This window comes from Dasypus novemcinctus, chromosome 6 (assembly GCF_030445035.2).
Source record: "Dasypus novemcinctus isolate mDasNov1 chromosome 6, mDasNov1.1.hap2, whole genome shotgun sequence".
Classification (NCBI taxonomy): Eukaryota; Metazoa; Chordata; class Mammalia; order Cingulata; family Dasypodidae; genus Dasypus; species Dasypus novemcinctus.
Window position 1 is genome coordinate 37,530,049 of NC_080678.1, and position 19,315 is coordinate 37,549,363.

Sequence of the window (19,315 nt, forward strand, 5' to 3'; positions counted from 1 at the left end):
TTCATCATACTCCTACCCAAGCCACCTTGCATCATTTCATAGTTCACTGAGCTGACCTTACACCTGCAGTCCATTTGGAACACCATGGAATACAGGTACTTCAGGAGAGTAAGTTCCAGGTTGTTCTTACCTCAGCCTTCTTACTATATCCCCCTGCTACTGGTCATAGCAGGAGGGGGCCCAGGTGGAAAAGGCCCAATCAGCATCTGTGGAATCCATCCCTGAAGTGCTAGAGGAATGCACGTCCCCTGCTGACCATTCTGACTCTGCCTCTGTCCATGACATGGATTACGTCAATCCCCGAGGTGTGCGTTTTACACAGTCCTCCCAGAAAGAAGGTGGGTACTGTCTGACAGACTCATTCACCTCCCCCAGTCCATCCATTCTCCCTGAGTCTAGACCGTTTTGAACCTAAGGTGACAGCGGCCTGCTGGTCCACATTCTAGGCCATTTTGTAGTCACAAAATGGAATCAACCCAGAGGACTGTATAAGTTAGGGAAGGGCATGGTTGGAGCCCTTCCCTAACTTATACATAAAGGGAATTGGTGAGAGGGAAGAATAGAAAGTGAGAGGAAAGAATAGAAAGCTTGGGACTTTTAACAGAAAGGTAGGATCAATGCTGATTCCTTCCAATAAGCGAGATTAGTCTCCACCTTTCCCCAGCTTCTTTTCCTTGAAGAGAATCACTTACCTGAAATTGCCTTGTGTAATGCAGGGCAGACTAGGCCAAGCCATCAGGCCAGTTGTTTCTTAGTAGTCCCACTTCCCTTCCCTCCTATCCTTCCCCAGGTACAGCTTTGGTCCCATATGGTCTTCCCTGCATCCGCGAGCTCTTCCGCTTCCTCATATCTCTCACCAACCCACATGACCGCCACAATTCAGAGGTTATGATCCACATGGGACTGCATTTGCTAACAGTGGCTCTTGAGTCAGCCCCTGTGGCCCAGTGCCAGATCCTCTTGAGTCTCATCAAGGATGAAATGTGCCGCCACTTATTCCAGGTAAGACTGGGGCTCTCAAGGACCAGGGGAGCACAAGAAGGTTTGGGTGATTTTGTGAGAATATAGCACTCAGGATAACACCTCCCTCCTAGTGGGACAGTAGTCATAGTAAGAGGGTTCTAGTAGTTTCCCAGGACTCTGGCACCCAGAGGGAAATATAAGAATGGCTAGATACAGAGTTCCCTCAGAGCAACTCCACCAAGTTTGCTCTCCTGCCTCTGTCCTGGTTGACCCATAATCAGGTTCAGATATCTCATGATCCACCCTACTCTGATCTCCAGCTACTCAGCGTAGAGCGGCTGAACCTGTATGCTGCTTCCCTTCGGGTATGCTTCCTACTGTTTGAGAGCATGCGGGAACATCTCAAATTCCAATTAGAGGTGAGTTTCCTGACCTTGAAGAAAAATAAATAAAAATAATCAAATGCATGGCATCACCAATGGTCTCAGCTCTGCCATGCTGCAGGGGTGGGATTTAGGGGCTTCTGTAGGAGAGTGCTTTTAGGCCACATAGTTTGGTTCATTGACTGGCTTCTTTAGTGGAGGTGTTAAAAGGAACCTCCAGAAAACTGGTTGGTTCTAAAGTGGAAGAACCCAAATAGGAAGACTAGTGTGGGTAGCCTCACCATGAGTGGTAACAGCTCTTTTGTCTAGCAATTCCTCTGCAACACAGCCAGGCAAGTCAAGCTGGCTTTGCCATTAGATTGCATAAACTTAAATAGGACCAAGTCAGGCCCACATAAAGAGCACAAAAAGGGCAACAGTCAGCTTGTTTTGAATCAGGCATAGGGTAGAGAACTGAACCTTACCAAATATAGAGGCCAAAGAGGGGAATGTGTTTAGGGGATGGAATACTTTTAGGTGTCACTTACTGCATGCCTCCTGGCTGGTCATCTGCTTCATCTGTTTAATATTCTTCCTGTCTAAATCTGTCTCTTCCTATCTTGAATCCTTTCCCCACCAAATGGCAATTAATTGGATTACTGCCAGATGTACATCAAAAAGCTCATGGAGATCATCACTGTGGAAAACCCCAAGATGCCTTACGAGATGAAGGAGATGGCACTGGAGGCCTTTGTGCAGCTTTGGCGCATCCCGAGCTTTGTCACGGAGCTCTACATCAACTATGATTGTGACTACTATTGTTCCAGCCTTTTTGAGGAGCTCACTAAGCTGCTGTCCAAGGTGCTGAGCACTATTGGCTCTGGAGATAAGGCTCTACTAAGGAAATTTCCCTGGTGGTAGTGGGGATGCTTCATACAGGGAGAGGAACACTTGGGAGGTGAGAAACAGGAAAAAGAAAGACATTTTCTCAAGGCAATATAGAAGTTAGAGAAGGTTTCAGAATTGTTGAAAAAGGGTTATTTAAAGTGTAGAGTATTCTAACCTTAACTCTGTTGTATCTGTTTACTTTCCAGAATGCCTTTCCTGTCTCTGGTCAGCTCTATACAACACACTTGCTGTCTCTTGATGCCCTTTTGACAGTGATTGACAGCACTGAGGCCCACTGCCAGGCCAAAGTTCTCAACAGCCTCACCCAGCAAGAAAAGAAAGAGGCAGCCAGACCCAGCTATGAGGCATTAGATGGAACCCGAGAAGCCAGCAATAGTGAGAGGCATTTCTTCCTTTGAAGACCCCAGGACTCTATGCTTACCCTCTGTCTACTTACTAGAACCCTTACATCAATTCCTCTGTAGTAGCTCCCTATTCTTTGTTTCTGGAGTTTGGTGGTTTGAATCACAGGCTAGGCAGGGTAACAGGACTCATGGACTTCTCTCTTTCTTCTTCTCCCTACTTTGGGGGTTTTTACAGAATTACTATCTCTTTAGGGGAAGAGAAAGAACAGATATTAAAGGATATAGGGGAGCAGATGTAGCTGAAGTGTTTGGGCACCTGCTTCCCATGTATGAAGTCCTAGATTTGATCCCCAGTACCTCCTAAAAACATAAAGCAAGCAAACAAATGAAAAAGCCAACTCAGGAGAACCAGTGTAGTACCTACTCAGGGGAACCCATGTAGCTCAGTGGTTGAGTGCCGGCTTCCCACATTTGAAGTCCTGGGTTCAATCCCTACCCCCAGTACCTCAGGAAAAAAGAAAAAAAAAAGATATAGGACTTCTGAACCTAAAAGTTCTAGGCCCCACCTTCCTCCATCTCACATCTACCCTCAGTATCTGCCTCCCCTCTAATCTTCTCTATCTTCCCCTTGATATTGAGGTTGCAGAAGATCATGGAACATGACTGGGTAGTCCTTTAATTTAATTATAGAATCTAATGCTTAGCTGACCTGTGACAGTAACCACTTGTTCTGGGTTGGTTATAGCTGGCTCCCTATGTTGAAGCATGCATGTCTCCTTGCTTGGGATTCAGCCTCTTCTGCAGCTCTGCTTGGCTTCCTACTCTTAAATCTTCACATGTCTTTTTCTCTCTTACCAGCTGAGAGAGCAGCCAGTGATGGGAAGACTATAGGCATGGCCCCAGACATTCCAGGCCTGCATTTGCCAGGTGGAGGGCAGCTGCCTACAGAACATGGGAAGCCAGGATGCAGTGATCTGGAGGAAGCCGGTAACTCTGGGTTGGTACTGGGTGTCCAGGTACCTTAGGTTCCTCAACTGGAGGGCCTAGAATGGAGTGAGGGAAACAGAGATACCCTCAGAGAGCAGCTGAGTGAGCTTCGGCTGCTAACCATGGGCCCAGAGAGAAGAAAGAAAATATCTGGAGACCCGAAAGAGAGGTCTTGCAGGGAAGTGGAAAACTGATGAGGAGAAGAAAATTTCTGAGCCATCTCCTTTTTCACTGCATGAGAATAGCATTGACCTTTCAAAAGTCCCTGTCCTGATAAACAAGGTCTTCTGGGTTTTTTACTCTCTTCTTGCCCTTTGTAGCTGACAAAAAGTTTACCCGGAAGCCACCTCGATTTTCCTGTCTCCTGCCAGATCCAAGGGAACTGATTGAAATGAAAAACAAAAAGAAGGTACTTATAATTACAGTCCCTGTAATTCAGACTCCACCTACCTCTGGGTGTTGTTTGTAGAGTTTCTATCCCAGAGGATGGAAACATCTAGCAGCTCATTGTAGAGCTTCCTAAGAATAGTTTATGAGCTTTTTGGGACTTCTGCAACCCCCACATCTCCTTTGAAGCCCTTCCCTTACTCCTAAGCCATGTGGTTGGGTAAACCTTATTGTATGCCCCTGGGCAAATTCTAACCTAACTGATGGGGATTCCTGGGGGTAACAGGATCCCTGGGAGCTGGTGTCTTGTGGGTCACAGAAGGTTATTATTGGTCATCTCCAGCTCCAGCATAGTAATTGGGAATAAAAGGAAATGACATTTGTTCTGGTGTTTTAGTAAAGTTCAAGTAATTGTTTATGCTTTTAGTTTTTCTTAACACAAAGAAAACCTCCTATTTAACCCTTTTTTCCTCTTATTGCTGGCCTCGATTAGCTCCTAAATGACTTTGGCATATGTGTGCTCTTGATTACAGGGCTGTAATGAAACAAAGAGAAAACTGAATTATCATCACTGTTTACCTTGTCTTTCAAACTCCAGGGCCTAAGAGCTAGGCAACCAAAGAAAGGAGAGGAATCTAAGTTAGACTCTTACCAAGCTGCTGACTGTAAACAAATGCCAGGGATAGCTATAAAATTGAAGAAAAGAAAATCTTCTCTGGTCTCTTACTTCTGCTTTCTTTCCTTATCCTCAAGTTGAAGGAGAGGGGGCTGACCTATCTATCTTGAGCACTCAGAAAAGAAGTGAAAAGGAGTTCCTTAGCCAGTTTTAATTAGACATGAAAATGGGGATAAACTAGGCCAGTATGATCCAACTTACTTCTGGAGTCACTAAGACCCACATCTTAGGAGCCCATTAGATGACCAGCTTTGGGCTGTGATGGAATCCAACCTGGCTAGGCCTTGTCTGATTTAGGAACAGAGCAGCTTCTGACACTTAAAAGTCTTTCTCCTTCAGCTACTGATCACTGGCACAGAGCAGTTCAATCAGAAACCAAAGAAGGGAATCCAGTTTCTGCAGGAGAAGGGCCTCCTCACCATTCCAATGGACAGCACAGAGGTAGCCCAGTGGCTCCGAGAGAACCCTTGGCTGGACAAGAAAATGATTGGGGAATTTGTGAGTGACCGCAAAAACATTGACCTGTTGGAGAGTTTTGTGAGGTGAGGAAGCTGTAACCAATATGGGACATAGTGATCAGTCTGGGGGACCAGGGCAGCCCTCCTCCAAAGCAGCCTCAGTCAATTCCTGCTGGTGACCCAGGGCATATGCTCTTTCCTTTCCTATCAACTATGTGTGTGGTAACAGAAAGAGGCTCTGGAGAGATAGCCTTGGGAGCCACTCTGTTTTGCATAGAGAGCATTGCAGAGGGGTGTGACTGAGTTCTAGGGGATGAGATTTCTAGGTAAGAGTTTGCTGATGTGAAAAGTACTAAGGTTAGGGATTGTCACAGTTCTGTCTGTGTTAGGGATGACCAGGAGATAACTCCCTTTTGCCAGAGTCCTCAGCCTCCTCTTTTCCAATTAGAGCAGAATAGAAGGATTAAGCTGGCTAGTAGAAAGAAAGCCCAGCATTTGCAGCCAACATAATGCCTTCAGCTTCTTAATCCTTCTTCCTATTCCTATAGCACCTTCAGCTTTCAGGGTCTGCGACTAGATGAAGCTCTCCGTCTCTATTTGGAAGCTTTTCGCTTGCCTGGAGAAGCACCAGTCATCCAGAGGCTGCTGGAGGCATTCACAGAGCATTGGAGGGTGAGTTCAAAAGGCAGGGACTGGGAAGCGGACTTGGCTCAACGGATAGAGCGTCCACCTACCACATGCAAGGTCCAGGGTTCAAACCCAGGGCCTCCTGATCCACGTGGTGAGCTTGCCCACGTGCAGTGCTGATGTGCACAAGGAGTGCCATGCCACGCAGGGGTGTCCCCCATGAAGGGGAGCCCCACCTGCAAGAAGTGTGCCCCATAGGGAGAGCCGCCCTGCACAAAAGAAAGTCCAGCCTGCCCAGGAGTGGCGCCGCACACACACGGAGAGCTGACACAACAAGATGACACAACAAAAAAGAGACACAGAATCCCAGTGCCGCTGACAAGAATACAAGCAGGCATAGAAGAACACACAGCGAATGGACACAGAGAGCAGACAACTGGGGGAGTTGGGGTGGGGAAGGGGAGAAGAATAAAAAAAATAAATCTTAAAAAAAAAAAAAAAAGGCAGGGACTGAGGCCTGGATTCCCGACCAATTTGACTGAGGGGTTCTTTGGCTCCAGTTAAAGGATCCAGCTGCTGTCTCTTAGGGCTTAAGAAAAAAAGGAAAAAAAGAAAGCTTGAGAGCAACATCAGTGAGCTTTCCATAGAGAGATTAGTTTCTGTTAAGGAGTTGGCAAGAGGTTGGCCATTTTCTGGGGGAACCTTCCTTCTGTATCAGCACTGACCAGTAGGTTGGTATTTTAGGTTTAATTGACCAAAGAAGGACATTGACACAGGTGGGGGTCTTTGCTTTTTCAGAATTGTAATGGCTCCCCATTTGCCAATAGCGATGCCTGCTTTGCCCTGGCCTATGCTGTCATCATGCTTAATACTGACCAGCACAACCACAATGTTCGCAAGCAGAATGCACCCATGACCCTGGAGGTAAGCTTGGGTCCCAACCAGGATAGAGAAGTTCCAACACAGCTTTGGCAGCAGCAGTTTTAAAGGGATTTCCAATAGGCACAGAAATTGGGGTTTTGTATAAGGAAATCAGGGAGGGCTGGCCAATCCAGAAGAGAAACTGAGGTGGAGTGGGTGGGATGGGTTAGTTCACGTACTGTTTCCTAAGTCCTACTTAACCACAGACCCAGAAGTTCCTTAGGTGGGGCTTCATCCTTAACACAAGGTGGGGAAAGCTCACTGGCCTATCTCTAGGAGTTTCGCAAAAACCTAAAAGGTGTGAACGGAGGCAAGGACTTTGAGCAGGACATCCTGGAGGACATGTACCATGCCATCAAGTGAGTATGTATGAAAAACAGTGTAGCATCTCTGTTAAGAAGCTCATTGCCTCCTTTTCCAATTTTTAGAGTCACACCAGATTCTGTGGGGCTCCTATGCCCTGGACTTAGCCTTGGGACTTAGTCGGGCAGCCCCCTCTCTCCCAACTTGCCTTTTCCTTATAGAAGCCTAAACAATATTGAGACTCTGGTACTTTGAGCTAAGGTCCAACTGTCCCTTTTAAGTGGGGTGTCATAGTCCTACTCCCTAAACCCAAAGCATCTGGGTTTTCTGGTCTAGTATAAAACTGGCTGGTATAAAACCCAAGATGGACCATAGAAGGGTGAGGCTTGGGTGAGAGATCAGAGATGGGACACTTAAGTCAGAAAAAGTAGAGTTGTTCATTCTTTCATACCCAAAAAGTATAAGATCTTACTACAGAACTAAAGGCCCCTGTCCTTTCCTTATTTGGTGACAGGAATGAGGAAATTGTGATGCCTGAGGAGCAGACGGGCTTGGTTAGGGAGAACTATGTTTGGAATGTCCTGCTTCATCGAGGAGCCACCCCCGAAGGCATATTCCTGCGTTTGCCTGCTGGCAGCTATGATCTTGACCTCTTTACCATGACCTGGGGCCCCACTATTGCTGCTCTCTCTTATGTCTTTGACAAAAGCCTTGAAGAAACAATCATCCAGAAAGCCATCTCAGGCTTCAGGTACCCATTTGGCATTGGTCTTAACCTCCTCCCAGCCCTCTGAGCTACCATGGTTGCCTGCATTCCTCTCTGACTCCAACTTTCATTTTCCATAGAGGTTCCTCCTGAGTTTTTGGAGGAAGGCTGAAGCTTGGGAAAGCTTAGTTTTAAATAGACTCGAAAATAAAAGATTTCTTCCCAGGACTGGTTGGGGAAGAGTCCCAAGCAAGTCTTCTTAGGGACTTGGAGGGTCTGCACAGCCTTCCAGTGACTCTGTTTCTGGGATGGGGGTAATGTTACAGGAAGTGCGCCATGATCTCCGCCCACTACGGCCTCAGCGATGTGTTTGACAATCTCATCATCTCTCTCTGCAAATTTACAGCTCTCAGCAGTGAGGTGAGCAGGGGCAGGGACTGTATACTTAGAGTTTCAAAGGAGGACTTTCTTCCAGCCAAGGATCTCCCCTTATGTGTGGAGCTGCTTTCCCTCCACCTCTTCTTCTTTCAGCCCCCTAGACCATATCAGCACTTAAGCCATTTCTGTCTTAAATACCCTGGGATGAGAATAATGTCATTAGATGTAATGGGATTGGGAGAAGAGATACAAGTTTGGGGAAAGCCTTAAACAGGTTAGCCCTTCCCTCAAGTATGATGGGGATTGAAGCAAAGCTAGCAGAAGCCTCAGGGACCCATAGGCAGAGGGTTAAGAGATTTTCCTTTTCAGATTATCAGCCAGGCCCTAAACCTCTTCTCATCCTTTTTCCCAGTCTATCGAGAACCTGCCCAGTGTGTTTGGAAGCAACCCTAAAGCTCACATTGCAGCCAAGACGGTATTCCATTTGGCCCATCGTCACGGCGACATTTTGCGAGAGGGCTGGAAGAATATCATGGAAGCCATGCTGCAGCTCTTCCGAGCGCAACTGCTGCCGAAGGCTATGGTGGAGGTAATTCTTGGTGGGAAAGTAATCAACAGTAACAAGACAAGAGCCCCAAGATTATATGCTGTAGATATTAGAATGGGTTTGACAGTAGTACTGGGCCTGATGCCTACTAAAGCTCACCAGGAACTCCTCAAATGTAACACCACTGATTCTGGGGGATAGCTATAAAGGAAAGCCACCAATTAGAGGATGCTCAGTATTGTAGGCCAGAGGGCTCTAGGAAGAAAGCCAGTGAATTTTGCATGGGGGCCAGGAAATGCAAAGGGCATGTGGAAATAAATTACATTTGACCTGCTTTTCCAGGTAGAAGATTTTGTGGATCCAAATGGCAAGATTTCTTTGCAGCGGGAGGAGACACCATCAAACCGGTGAGGGTAGACCAGAAGCTGAAAGCTTTTGGGAGGGCAGCTCAGGTTCTGGGGCTGACTAGTGCTGTACCCCTTTTCTACAGAGGAGAGTCAACAGTACTGAGCTTCGTGAGCTGGCTGACACTGAGTAGTCCTGAGCAATCTAGTGTGCGGGGCCCATCCACTGAGAACCAAGAGGCCAAGCGAGTGGCTTTGGATTGTATCAAGGTACTACCTGCCCACCCCTGGTGAGCAAGCCCAGAGCCCTCCCTACTGGGCAGACACTGCCCTGCAAATGGAAAAATAAAACCATGACTCCTGCCCTCTCTCCCTGGCTTTGGGGACATTGTTTTCCCTCTAGTTCTTGTTACTGACTGCTGTTATCATGTGCCTCCTCCAGCAGTGTGACCCAGAAAAAATGATCACAGAAAGCAAATTCCTCCAGCTGGAGTCACTGCAAGAGCTCATGAAGGTACCTACCATATGAAGAGGAAAGAGTGATTGAAGGACTGGGACTGGGGTGTGGGGGCATAGTTGTATTATGTCTGGATCCCTGGCAGGGCAAGACCAGTGGCTGGCTTCTTTTCTTCTCCAAGTCTGTCTTCCTGCTGCTTCTTTCCAGGCTTTGGTCTCAGTGACACCAGATGAAGAGACATATGATGAGGAGGATGCTGCTTTCTGCTTGGAGATGCTCCTGAGGATTGTGCTAGAGAACAGGTAGGAGAAGGCAGGTGAAGGTAGTCTTTAGGCAGGCCCTATACTGAGCTTGTGCCAAAGGGATGGAAGTCTGGAGCCATCTGGGATAAAATGCACATGAAGCTGTAGACAAGGCGGAGAGCTTCCTCGTTACACTTGTGTCTGCTCAGGGTATAATATCAGTGAGTCCTGAAAGGGCTAGCCTAGATCAGGAAGGGATGTTTTTTGCCTGGTGGCCTCTCCAGCTGAAACTGTCTTTATCTCTTGTGTTCCCTGTAGGGACCGTGTGGGCTGTGTATGGCAGACTGTCCGAGACCATCTATACCACCTGTGTGTCCAGGCACAGGATTTCTGCTTTCTTGTGGAAAGGGCTGTAGTGGGGCTGTTGCGTCTGGCTATTCGGTTGCTCCGGAGAGAAGAAATCAGTGGCCAGGTAAGGAGAGTGCACAAGGGAGGGTGGGAAGGTGGGAGGGTATGCAAGGGCCTAAGGCCAGTGTCAGTTGTGGATGCAGCCTGAGACAGAGCACATTTAGTACCCTATAGCATGAACCCAGTCACCAACCTCAGGACTGGTAGGATCTAACAGGTAACATTGGGGGTGAGTCTGGGATAGCCTTAGGCATCAAGCTGATGTTCAACTCCAGTGCAGGTTCCTATAAATGAATCAGCTGCCTTGTAGCAGTCTTTGCCCTGTACCTGGTTTCCTGACTCGCAAACTTAGGAACCTCCTGAGATTTCTCAGCCCAACTACAAAAAACCACCAGCATAGAACTAATAACTGAGTTCAGCAAGGTTACCAGGATACAAGATCAACACAAATCAATCATATTTCTATACACTGACAATTAATGTATGAAAGCTGAAATTAAAAACACAATACCATATATAATTGTTTCAAATAAAGTGAAATACTTAGGAATACATCTAACAAAACATGTTTTGGATCTATATGCTGAAAATTACAAAATACTAATGAAATAATACCTAAATGTAAAGAGACATACTGTGTTCATGGTGGAAGACTCAACATAGTAAAGATGCAAATCCTATTAAAATCCTAGAAAGGATTTTTATAAACATAGACAAGCTTATTCTAAAATTTATATGGAGAGAAGCAGATGTGGCTCAGGCAATTGAGTTCCTGATCATATGGGAGATCCTGGGTTCAGTTCCTGGTGCCTGCTGGAGAAGACAAGTAAAACAACAAGCTGGCGTGGTAAGCTGACACAACAAGATGACACAGCAAGGAGACACAAAGAGAAAACACAATGAGAGAGACAACAGAGCAGGGAGCTGAGGTGGCTCAAGTGATTGAGCACCTCTCTCATACATGGGAGGTCCCAGGTTTGGTTCCTGGTACCTCTGAAAGAGAAGACAAGCAGACACAGCACACAGGGAATGGACACAGAGAGCAGACAGCAAATATAGACAATGAGGGGGGCATAAATAAATAATTCTTTAAAAAAAATTTTTTTAAAGGCCCTATAAGGCACAGACCCTAAAATAGCTAATGCAATCTAAACAAAAAATAAAGTGGGAGGAATCACTCTGATATTAAGACTTACGTTATAACCTCAGTAATCAAGATTGTGCAGTATTTGTAGAGTACAGATACGTAGATCAGTGAAATAGAATAGAGAAATCAGAAATCATTCCACCCTAATATGCTCAACTGGTTTTGACCAAAGTGCAAACACAGGAAGGATTGACTTTTCAACAAATAGTGCTGGAGTAATTGAGATCCATAAAGGGGAAAAAATGAACCTTGAGCTGAACCTCACACTTTCTTTAAAAATTAACTCAGAACAAATCATAAATTTAAATGCAAAACATAAAACTATAAAACTTTTAGAACAAGTCTGGGTCTGGGGTTAGGCAAAGAGTTCAAAGAGTTCTTAGACTCAACACCAAAATCATGATCCATAAAAAGTAAAATGGATAAATTGGACTTCATCAATATTTTCTAAAACTCTGGCTCTGTGAAAACCCATGTGAAGAGGATAAAAAGACAAGCTACAGACTGGGAGAAAATATTTGCAAGTCACATATAATAAAAAGGACTGGTACCCAAAGTATTCAAATAACTCTCAAAACCCAATAATAATAATAATAATAATCTAATTAGAAAGTGGGCAAAGGACATGAACAGACATTTCTCCAAAGATGATATATGGATAGCAAATAAGCACAAGAAAAGATAGTCGACATCATTAGCCTTCAGGGAAATGCAACTTAACTACAATGAGTTATCACTATACATCCATCAGAATGGCTAACATAAAAACTAGTGACAGTACCAAATGCTGGTAAAGATGTGGAGAAACTGAATCATTTATACATTGCTGGTGGGAATGTAAAATTCAACCAGTCTGTTGACAGTTTCTTCTAAAACTAAACGTGGGGAGTGGATATAGCTCAGTGGTTGAGCACCTGCTTCCCTTGTACAAGGTCTTGGGCTCAATCCCCAGTACCTCCTTAAAAAAAAAAACAACTAAGCATGCAGTTGCCACACAACCAAGCAATTGCACTCTTGGGCAATTATCCCAGGGGAATGGAAACTGACATTCACATAAAAACCTATACATGAATGTTCTTAGAAGCTCTGTTTAAAATAGCCAAAACCTGAAATCAACCCAGATGATAACCATCAACAGATAAATAATGAAGTGGTGGTACATATTTACCATGGACTATTACTCAACAATAAAAAGGAACAAACTATTAATACAAGCAAAAAGCTTTGATGACTCTTCAGGGAATTATACTGAGTGAAAAGCCAATCCAAAAAGGTTATGTACTACATAATTCCATTTATGTTACATTTTTGAAATGGCAAAATGTTAGAAGTAGAAGGGAGGTTAGGGATAGGAGCAGGAGAGAGGTGAATATGGTTATGAAACAGCAACATGAGGATCCTGTGGTGCTGGAATTATTCCCTATCTTGACTGTAGTGATAGATACATGAAACCTATACAGGTGATAACACTGTACAGAACTTCATATACATACATCCACATGTGAGTACAAGTAAAACTGGGAAATCTCAAAAAGATCAGTGGACTGCATCAATATCCTGGTTGTGGGAAACGGACTTGGCCCAGTGGCTAGGGCATCCGTCTACCACATGGGAGGTCCGCGGTTCAAACCCCGGGCCTCCTTGACCCGTGTGGAGCTGGCCCATGCGCAGTGCTGATGTGCGCAAGGAGTCCCCTGCCACACAGGGGTGTCCCCCGCGTAGGGGAACCCCATGCGCGAGGAGTGCACCCATAAGGAGAGCCACCCAGCGCGAAAGAAAGTGCAGCCTGCCCAGGAATGGCGCCGCCCACACTTCCCGTGCTGCAGATGACAACAGAAGCGGACAAAGAAACAAGACGCAGCAAATAGACACAGAGAACAGACAACCGGGGGAGGGGGGGAAATTAAATAAATAAATAAATCTTTAAAAAAAAAAATCCTGATTGTGATATTATACTAGTCTTACATTATGCAACGATTGGGGTAAACCAGGTCAAGTGTACAAAGGGATCTCTCTGTATTATTTCCTACAACTACATATGAATCTACAATTAGCTTAATAAAAATTTCATTTTACAATAGCTGAGTAAAAGACCTCCAGCAGCACCCTACATTGGACCCTAGGCAAACTCTCATTGGCCTAGGGCAGGGGTTCTTAATCTTTTTTTGTTCCATGGATCCCTTTGCCAGTCAGGCAAATGAATACTGCTATAGTTTATTTATTGCATACATTCATAAATGAAGGAAATGCTAGATATCAGTTAGAGATCAGAGAAAATAAAGATAGTTAAGTTGATTTTTTTCAATTCAAACTCACAAACCCCCTGAAATCTTTCCCTAGAGAGACTGGGGAAGGAGTCAACAGAAAACTGTGTACCCACTCGTCATCTCCCACCCCAGGTACTGCTCTCCCTGCGCATTTTGCTACTGATGAAGCCCAGTGTGCTGTCCCGCGTCAGCCACCAGGTTGCCTTTGGACTTCATGAACTCCTTAAGACCAATGCAGCCAACATCCACTCAGGCGATGACTGGGCTACCCTTTTCACACTATTGGAGTGCATTGGCTCAGGTGTGAAGCCTCCAGCTGCCCTGCAAGCCACAGCCAGGGCTGATGCACCTGATGCTGGTAAGCCCTTTCTCAGGAAGACCCACACTGGCAGATAGACAATTTTGGCCCCACAGTCTAGGGCAGGAAAGCAAAGCACCAGTTACTGCATTTGGCAGATTAAACACCCCTGGCTTCTACCATCCACTTCCAGAGTTTTCAGTGCCCACTGGCCTCTCCCCAGTACTTGCAGGTCAAATAGCATAAAAGCAAGTAGGCAGTGGAGGCCAAGAAGCCAGACCCTTCCCCCACCCAACACGCACAGCTGTTACTAGATGCCATTGGGAGCCCAAATTAGCCTGCTGCCCTATTTGGTCAAGAGAGAAGCTGTCCAGACCATCCTTCAGCCCTCTGATGACAGGGCTGAAACTAAGCCAGGCCAGAGAGAGGGGAGGCCAGGCTTCAACACCCCTCTTCTGAGAGCCTAAATTATCCTTTTCTCCAGTGTCTCCATTACCACCTTGACTCTGTTCTTCTCCTTGTCTGGCTCAGGAGCCCAGTCAGATAGTGAGCTCCCATCCTACCATCCAAATGATGTGAGCCTGGACCGAGGTTACACTTCTGACTCAGAGGTCTACACTGACCATGGCAGGCCTGGCAAGATGCACCGGTCAGCCACAGATGCTGATGTGGTCAACAGTGGTTGGTTAGTGGTGAGTGAGGGTATGGACAGGGGGCGAATCTTTCCTCTTTGGCCTGAGGTAAAGATTCCTGGTCATCTGAAAGAATATCAGTGGGGTAGATAGAGGTCAAACCTGGGTCCCTAGCTTCCTCTGTGTACTTTATAGGTGGGAAAGGACGACATCGACAACTCCAAGCCAGGGCTGGCGCCCAGCCGACCAAGCCCTTCGCCTCTGGTCAATCAGTACAGCCTGACAGTGGGGCTGGACCTGGGGCCACATGACACTAAGTCCCTGCTTAAGTGTGTGGAATCGCTTTCTTTCATCGTGCGTGATGCTGCACATATTACACCAGACAACTTTGAGCTCTGTGTCAAGACTCTCCGTATTTTTGTGGAGGCCAGTCTGAATGGCGGTGGGTCACCTGGTGAAGGGGCAGGTGGGGAATAACTGTGTGAATTGAATATCCGGGAAAGGTAGAAAGGGGAGGAAAAGGTAGGACATCTGTGCCCATGGATGTGAAAATGTGATCTGGGTCTGGCTCTGCTCAGGGTACAAGTCCCAGGAGAAACGGAGCAAGAGTCACAAATATGACACCAAAGGGAACCGCTTCAAGAAGAAATCCAAGGAGAGCTCAGTGCTTCGGCGGCCTCGAACCTCCAGCCAACTTGCCACTCGAGGCGGGCATAGTGATGATGATGAGGATGAAGGCGTGCCTGCCAGCTACCATACGGTGTCTTTACAGGTCAGTCAGGACGTAAGTATGGCACCCTTTACTTCCTCTCCTCTCTCTGCACTTGATATTGGGAGCCTGGGTGGGGCCAGGGAAAGTCAGGGCTGAGAGGAAATTGTTCTAGCCCAGGCCCCCACCCACCACCTTCACAGTATTCCCCTTTCTCCAGGACTACCTGTCGTTCTTTGTTTGCTTAAACCTTTCTTAAATTTATTTTTTAAAGTTTGTTTATTTTTTGAATAGGTAATATATGCACATGGTATGAAGTTCAAAGGGTACAAAAGAGTAAACATAAAACTAAGTCTCCCTTCCATTGCTGTCCCCACCTACTTTGTTCCCCTTCCTGGAGGCAATAACTACCACCAGTTTCTTCTTTATCTGTACAAGGGATATAAAATTTCTTTTAAGAGCAGACTTTATATAACTAAGTGGGAAACTAATTGCCTTAAATAAAGTAACCTTAGAAAAATGATGAAAATAAAAAAGTATTGTTAAATCTAGTCAGACACAATATATTGCCCATCAAAGCCTCTGAGCCTGAGGTTTGCTTGAGGCTTTTCTGACATCATAAAATGTGAAATAGCATTTGACGAGAAAGTACATTTCTCACTGTATAATTCATTGTTCCCAAATACTTGGTTCATACAACCTCCTAAAATCTCTTTACCATGTGTTAATACCTGACCCACAACACTGCCCAGAACTAGGGCAACCATTTTATAGTCGAAGAAAAGGGTGGTGGTGAAAGGGACTACCTTGAAGACTCAGTCAGGGACAGTGAGGGGGTAAGGGAGAAGAGGGTAGACCAAGCCTATCCCCACTCATGTCCTGTCCCCATCCTGTGACCCCAGCTGCTAGACCTGATGCATACCCTGCACACGCGAGCGGCCTCAATCTACAGCTCTTGGGCGGAGGAGCAGCGCCACCTGGAGACAGGGGGCCGGAAGATCGAAGCGGATTCACGCACTCTCTGGGCCCACTGCTGGTGCCCTTTACTGCAGGGTACCTTGGGGGAGCAAGCAGGGTAGGGGCAGGGAATGGAGCTGGAGCTTGGGTAGCACCAGGATCAGGTTGCCTGAAAGGATTCTCACCCTGCTTTTGCTCCTAGGCATTGCCTGCCTGTGTTGTGATGCCCGGCGCCAAGTGCGGATGCAGGCCCTGACCTATCTGCAGCGAGCATTACTGGTACATGATCTGCAAAAGCTAGATGCCCTAGAATGGGAGTCTTGTTTTAACAAGGTAATACTTACCACCGATCTCTTAAGATAAAGTACAATTCCTTAAGACAAGGAGAGCCAGACAGCCTGAAGAGTCCCTAATGTCAATCCTCAGCCACATCATACCTTCCCTCCCACTTTGTACCCATCCACCCCAGCCCCTGGCTTCCTTGGGATAGGCAAGACTTCCCAACTGACCCTGATAAAGGGAATATTGGATATTTACCTACCAGGTGCTATTTCCACTACTTACCAAGCTCTTGGAGAACATCAGCCCTGCAGATGTGGGCGGGATGGAGGAGACCCGGATGAGGGCTTCCACACTGCTCTCTAAGGTATTTTTCACCACTCCATGCCCACCTATTCTGGCCCACTTTCCCCACATTTGCCCTTCCCAAGGAGGAAAGCCAGGGCTTCTGGTAGGTGCACAGGAACTCCAGCTATGGAGACTTAGTGGAACCCAGAAGAATTCTGGTTCCCAGAGGAATCTCTGATCTAATATTTCCATGCAAGATAGAACAGTCTTGCCTTCCAGCCTTGGAGAGGGGTACAGAAGTCTCCTATACTACCCTTGGCTGAAAGGGGCTGGCGGGCCTTAGGTCTTCCTGCAGCACCTGTCTCCACTGCTGTCACTCTCCACCTTTGCGGCCCTCTGGCTGACCATCCTGGACTTCATGGACAAATACATGCATGCAGGCTCCAGTGACTTACTGGTATGTTCCACCTCAGCCTGACTTCTGTTGCCTGCTTCTCTTCCACCTGCTGGGAAGACTTGCTGGTTCCCCCTTGATAACTTCCTCCCCCTTGCCACATTCCCTCATGACACCCTTCCTTTACTCATGGTGCTCCATGCAGTCTGAGGCCATCCCTGAGTCCCTGAAGAACATGCTCCTGGTCATGGACACAGCAGAGATTTTCCACAGTGCAGATGCACGAGGAGGTGGCCCCTCAGCCCTCTGGGAGATCACATGGGAGCGCATTGACTGTTTTCTTCCCCACCTACGAGATGAGCTCTTCAAGCAGACTGTCATCCAGGGTAGGGGCTCGGCCCAGTTTCATCAAGAAGGGCTTCCAAATTTCTAAATAAGTCTGGATCTTAATTAGTTCTCTGTGCCCTAGATGGGTGGGAAGACTTGTGGGCAGCCAGGGCTCTGCTGAAAAGAAAGCACTAGAACTGCCATCTGGATTCTCTACCTTCCCCAGACCCCATGTCCATGGAACCTCATGCCCCAAAACCTCTGACTTCAGCCCACCTGACTCCTGCTGCTGGTGATACAAGGACACCTGGCCATCCACCTCCCCCAGAGATGCCCTCTGAGCTGGGGGCCTGTGGTAAGTCCTCTGGGCTAGCCTGCTAGGTGTTGGGTAGGAAGCAGGGGGCCTAAGAGGAAACCTAGGGTAGCTTGGGATTGCTTCTGGCATAGGAAAGGAAGGAACCAGAGAGTCTTGCTTGCCTGCTCTTCCTGAGAGAAATGGCAGGACCAAGTAGGATATGATGAGCTAGTTGCTTGATATTTTCTGGTTTTGAAGAGAAAGCTGGGCCCAGGACTTGGAATGAATGTACAGAGTTTGCCCTTCAGGGATTCTAGTAAGGACTAGATCAAAATTAACCTGACTGGAGATACAGCAAAGGAGGTATGAATGGTAATTGGACATCAGAATAGGATTCAAAAGGAGACTCCCATCTGCTTAGCCTGGGAGGGCCCATTTAGCTCACAGGGAGAGGGAGACCAGAGGTATAGTAAATCAGTCGGGGAATGGTAGAGCTATCCTTAGCCAACAATGGAGTCTGATTGCAGCCACCTTGCTCTCCCTATAGACTTTGAGAAGCCCGAGAGCCCCCGAGCCACCAACAGCAGCTCCCCTGGATCACCAGTGGCCTCTAGTCCCAGCAGGCTGAGCCCTACCCCAGATGGGCCTCTCCCCGTGGCTCAGCCCCCACTGATCCTGCAACCTTTGGCCTCCCCATTGCAGGTGGGGGTGCCACCCATGACTCTGCCCATCATTCTCAACCCTGCACTCATTGAGGCCACCTCACCAGTGCCCCTCTTGGCCACATCCCGTCCTACAGACCCCATGCCCACCTCTGAAGTCAACTAAGGCAGGTCCCTCAAAGATCAAGAACCAGTACTTCCTACCAGGCTACCCCTACCTCCCCCTTCCAGCTGTCCCAGGGGCCAAGATACTTCAGGTCCAGCCTGAGCTGCTGTAGCTGCCACTTGGATGGGGAACTGAAAATGAGGAAACGTTTTATAGCCCCTCCTGGATCCCACAGTCAGACTGCGGGACCATTTTCCTCCTCTGCTCTTCCATTCCTGGAAGTCCAACCTGAGTTCCCACTCAGGTACCACCTACAGCTCTGCGTCCAGCCTGGAAGCTCTGGGCAGGCTTCACTGTGCCAACCCTACAGTGCTAATGTGTCCCTCTTGCCCATGGTAAGGTGATGAGAGCCAAGCCCAAACTCTGCACTTTGTTTCCCTCTCTCATTCCCACTCCCATCAACCCTGGACCACCTCCTCTAGTTCTTCCTCTTTTATTAACTAGTTGGTCAGTTTGGAGGGTTGATTGGCACCATGGAGAGTGGGCAGGTGGGGCTGGACAGAGGGACTACTCACAGGAGTGTGTACATATGGAAAAACAGGATAAAATGGACCTTTATGATATAATAAATGTCTTAGTACCAACATCATTGCCTTACCCTCCACTTTCCTTAAGCTTGTGAGTCAGAGCATCATATTGGGATACCCAGGGCTTGGACCTTGCATGAACAAAGGTAAAACGAGTTTGAGCCTACAAATGATCTGGCCCACATGGGCCCTGGCCACCAGCCAGATGCCAGGACTGGGTTCAGGATTCCTTCACCACTGCAGCCATCCCCTACCAACACCACAGCAGGGCACCCTTGTCACCAGTGTGCCATCAGTTGTCCTCTTCTATAACTGCTCCAAGGGAGTTAACTGAAAAAACCTGGCCTG

The 19,315-nt window shown here is 47.1% G+C and overlaps 1 protein-coding gene across 12 annotated transcripts in view; it reads left to right on the forward strand.

Annotated features, from left to right (window-relative positions):
• GBF1 (golgi brefeldin A resistant guanine nucleotide exchange factor 1) overlaps positions 1-19,026 on the forward strand; it is a 136,197-nt gene extending 117,171 nt beyond the window's left edge. For 3 of the 12 annotated variants that reach the window (XM_012519781.4, XM_058298586.2, XM_058298590.2), the window contains 30 exons: positions 170-338; positions 791-1,002; positions 1,284-1,382; positions 1,992-2,186; positions 2,420-2,609; positions 3,437-3,565; positions 3,886-3,974; positions 4,968-5,170; positions 5,635-5,758; positions 6,512-6,637; positions 6,911-6,993; positions 7,452-7,688; positions 7,970-8,063; positions 8,434-8,610; positions 8,911-8,975; positions 9,059-9,182; positions 9,355-9,426; positions 9,577-9,671; positions 9,930-10,083; positions 13,566-13,791; positions 14,263-14,423; positions 14,559-14,805; positions 14,942-15,135; positions 15,975-16,125; positions 16,232-16,362; positions 16,574-16,675; positions 16,940-17,053; positions 17,196-17,376; positions 17,544-17,672; positions 18,160-19,026. In XM_012519781.4, the coding sequence (XP_012375235.1) occupies positions 170-338; positions 791-1,002; positions 1,284-1,382; positions 1,992-2,186; positions 2,420-2,609; positions 3,437-3,565; positions 3,886-3,974; positions 4,968-5,170; positions 5,635-5,758; positions 6,512-6,637; positions 6,911-6,993; positions 7,452-7,688; positions 7,970-8,063; positions 8,434-8,610; positions 8,911-8,975; positions 9,059-9,182; positions 9,355-9,426; positions 9,577-9,671; positions 9,930-10,083; positions 13,566-13,791; positions 14,263-14,423; positions 14,559-14,805; positions 14,942-15,135; positions 15,975-16,125; positions 16,232-16,362; positions 16,574-16,675; positions 16,940-17,053; positions 17,196-17,376; positions 17,544-17,672; positions 18,160-18,440 (4,554 nt within the window). In that variant the 3' untranslated portion in view covers positions 18,441-19,026. Of the gene's footprint in view, positions 1-169; positions 339-790; positions 1,003-1,283; positions 1,383-1,991; positions 2,187-2,419; positions 2,610-3,436; positions 3,566-3,885; positions 3,975-4,967; positions 5,171-5,634; positions 5,759-6,511; positions 6,638-6,910; positions 6,994-7,451; positions 7,689-7,969; positions 8,064-8,433; positions 8,611-8,910; positions 8,976-9,058; positions 9,183-9,354; positions 9,427-9,576; positions 9,672-9,929; positions 10,084-13,565; positions 13,792-14,262; positions 14,424-14,558; positions 14,806-14,941; positions 15,148-15,974; positions 16,126-16,231; positions 16,363-16,573; positions 16,676-16,939; positions 17,054-17,195; positions 17,377-17,543; positions 17,673-18,159 lie in introns of all 12 variants that reach the window. The other 9 variants (XM_004478862.5, XM_058298584.2, XM_058298588.2 and 6 more) reach the window with 3 other exon arrangements.
• Positions 19,027-19,315: the final 289 nt, after the last annotated feature.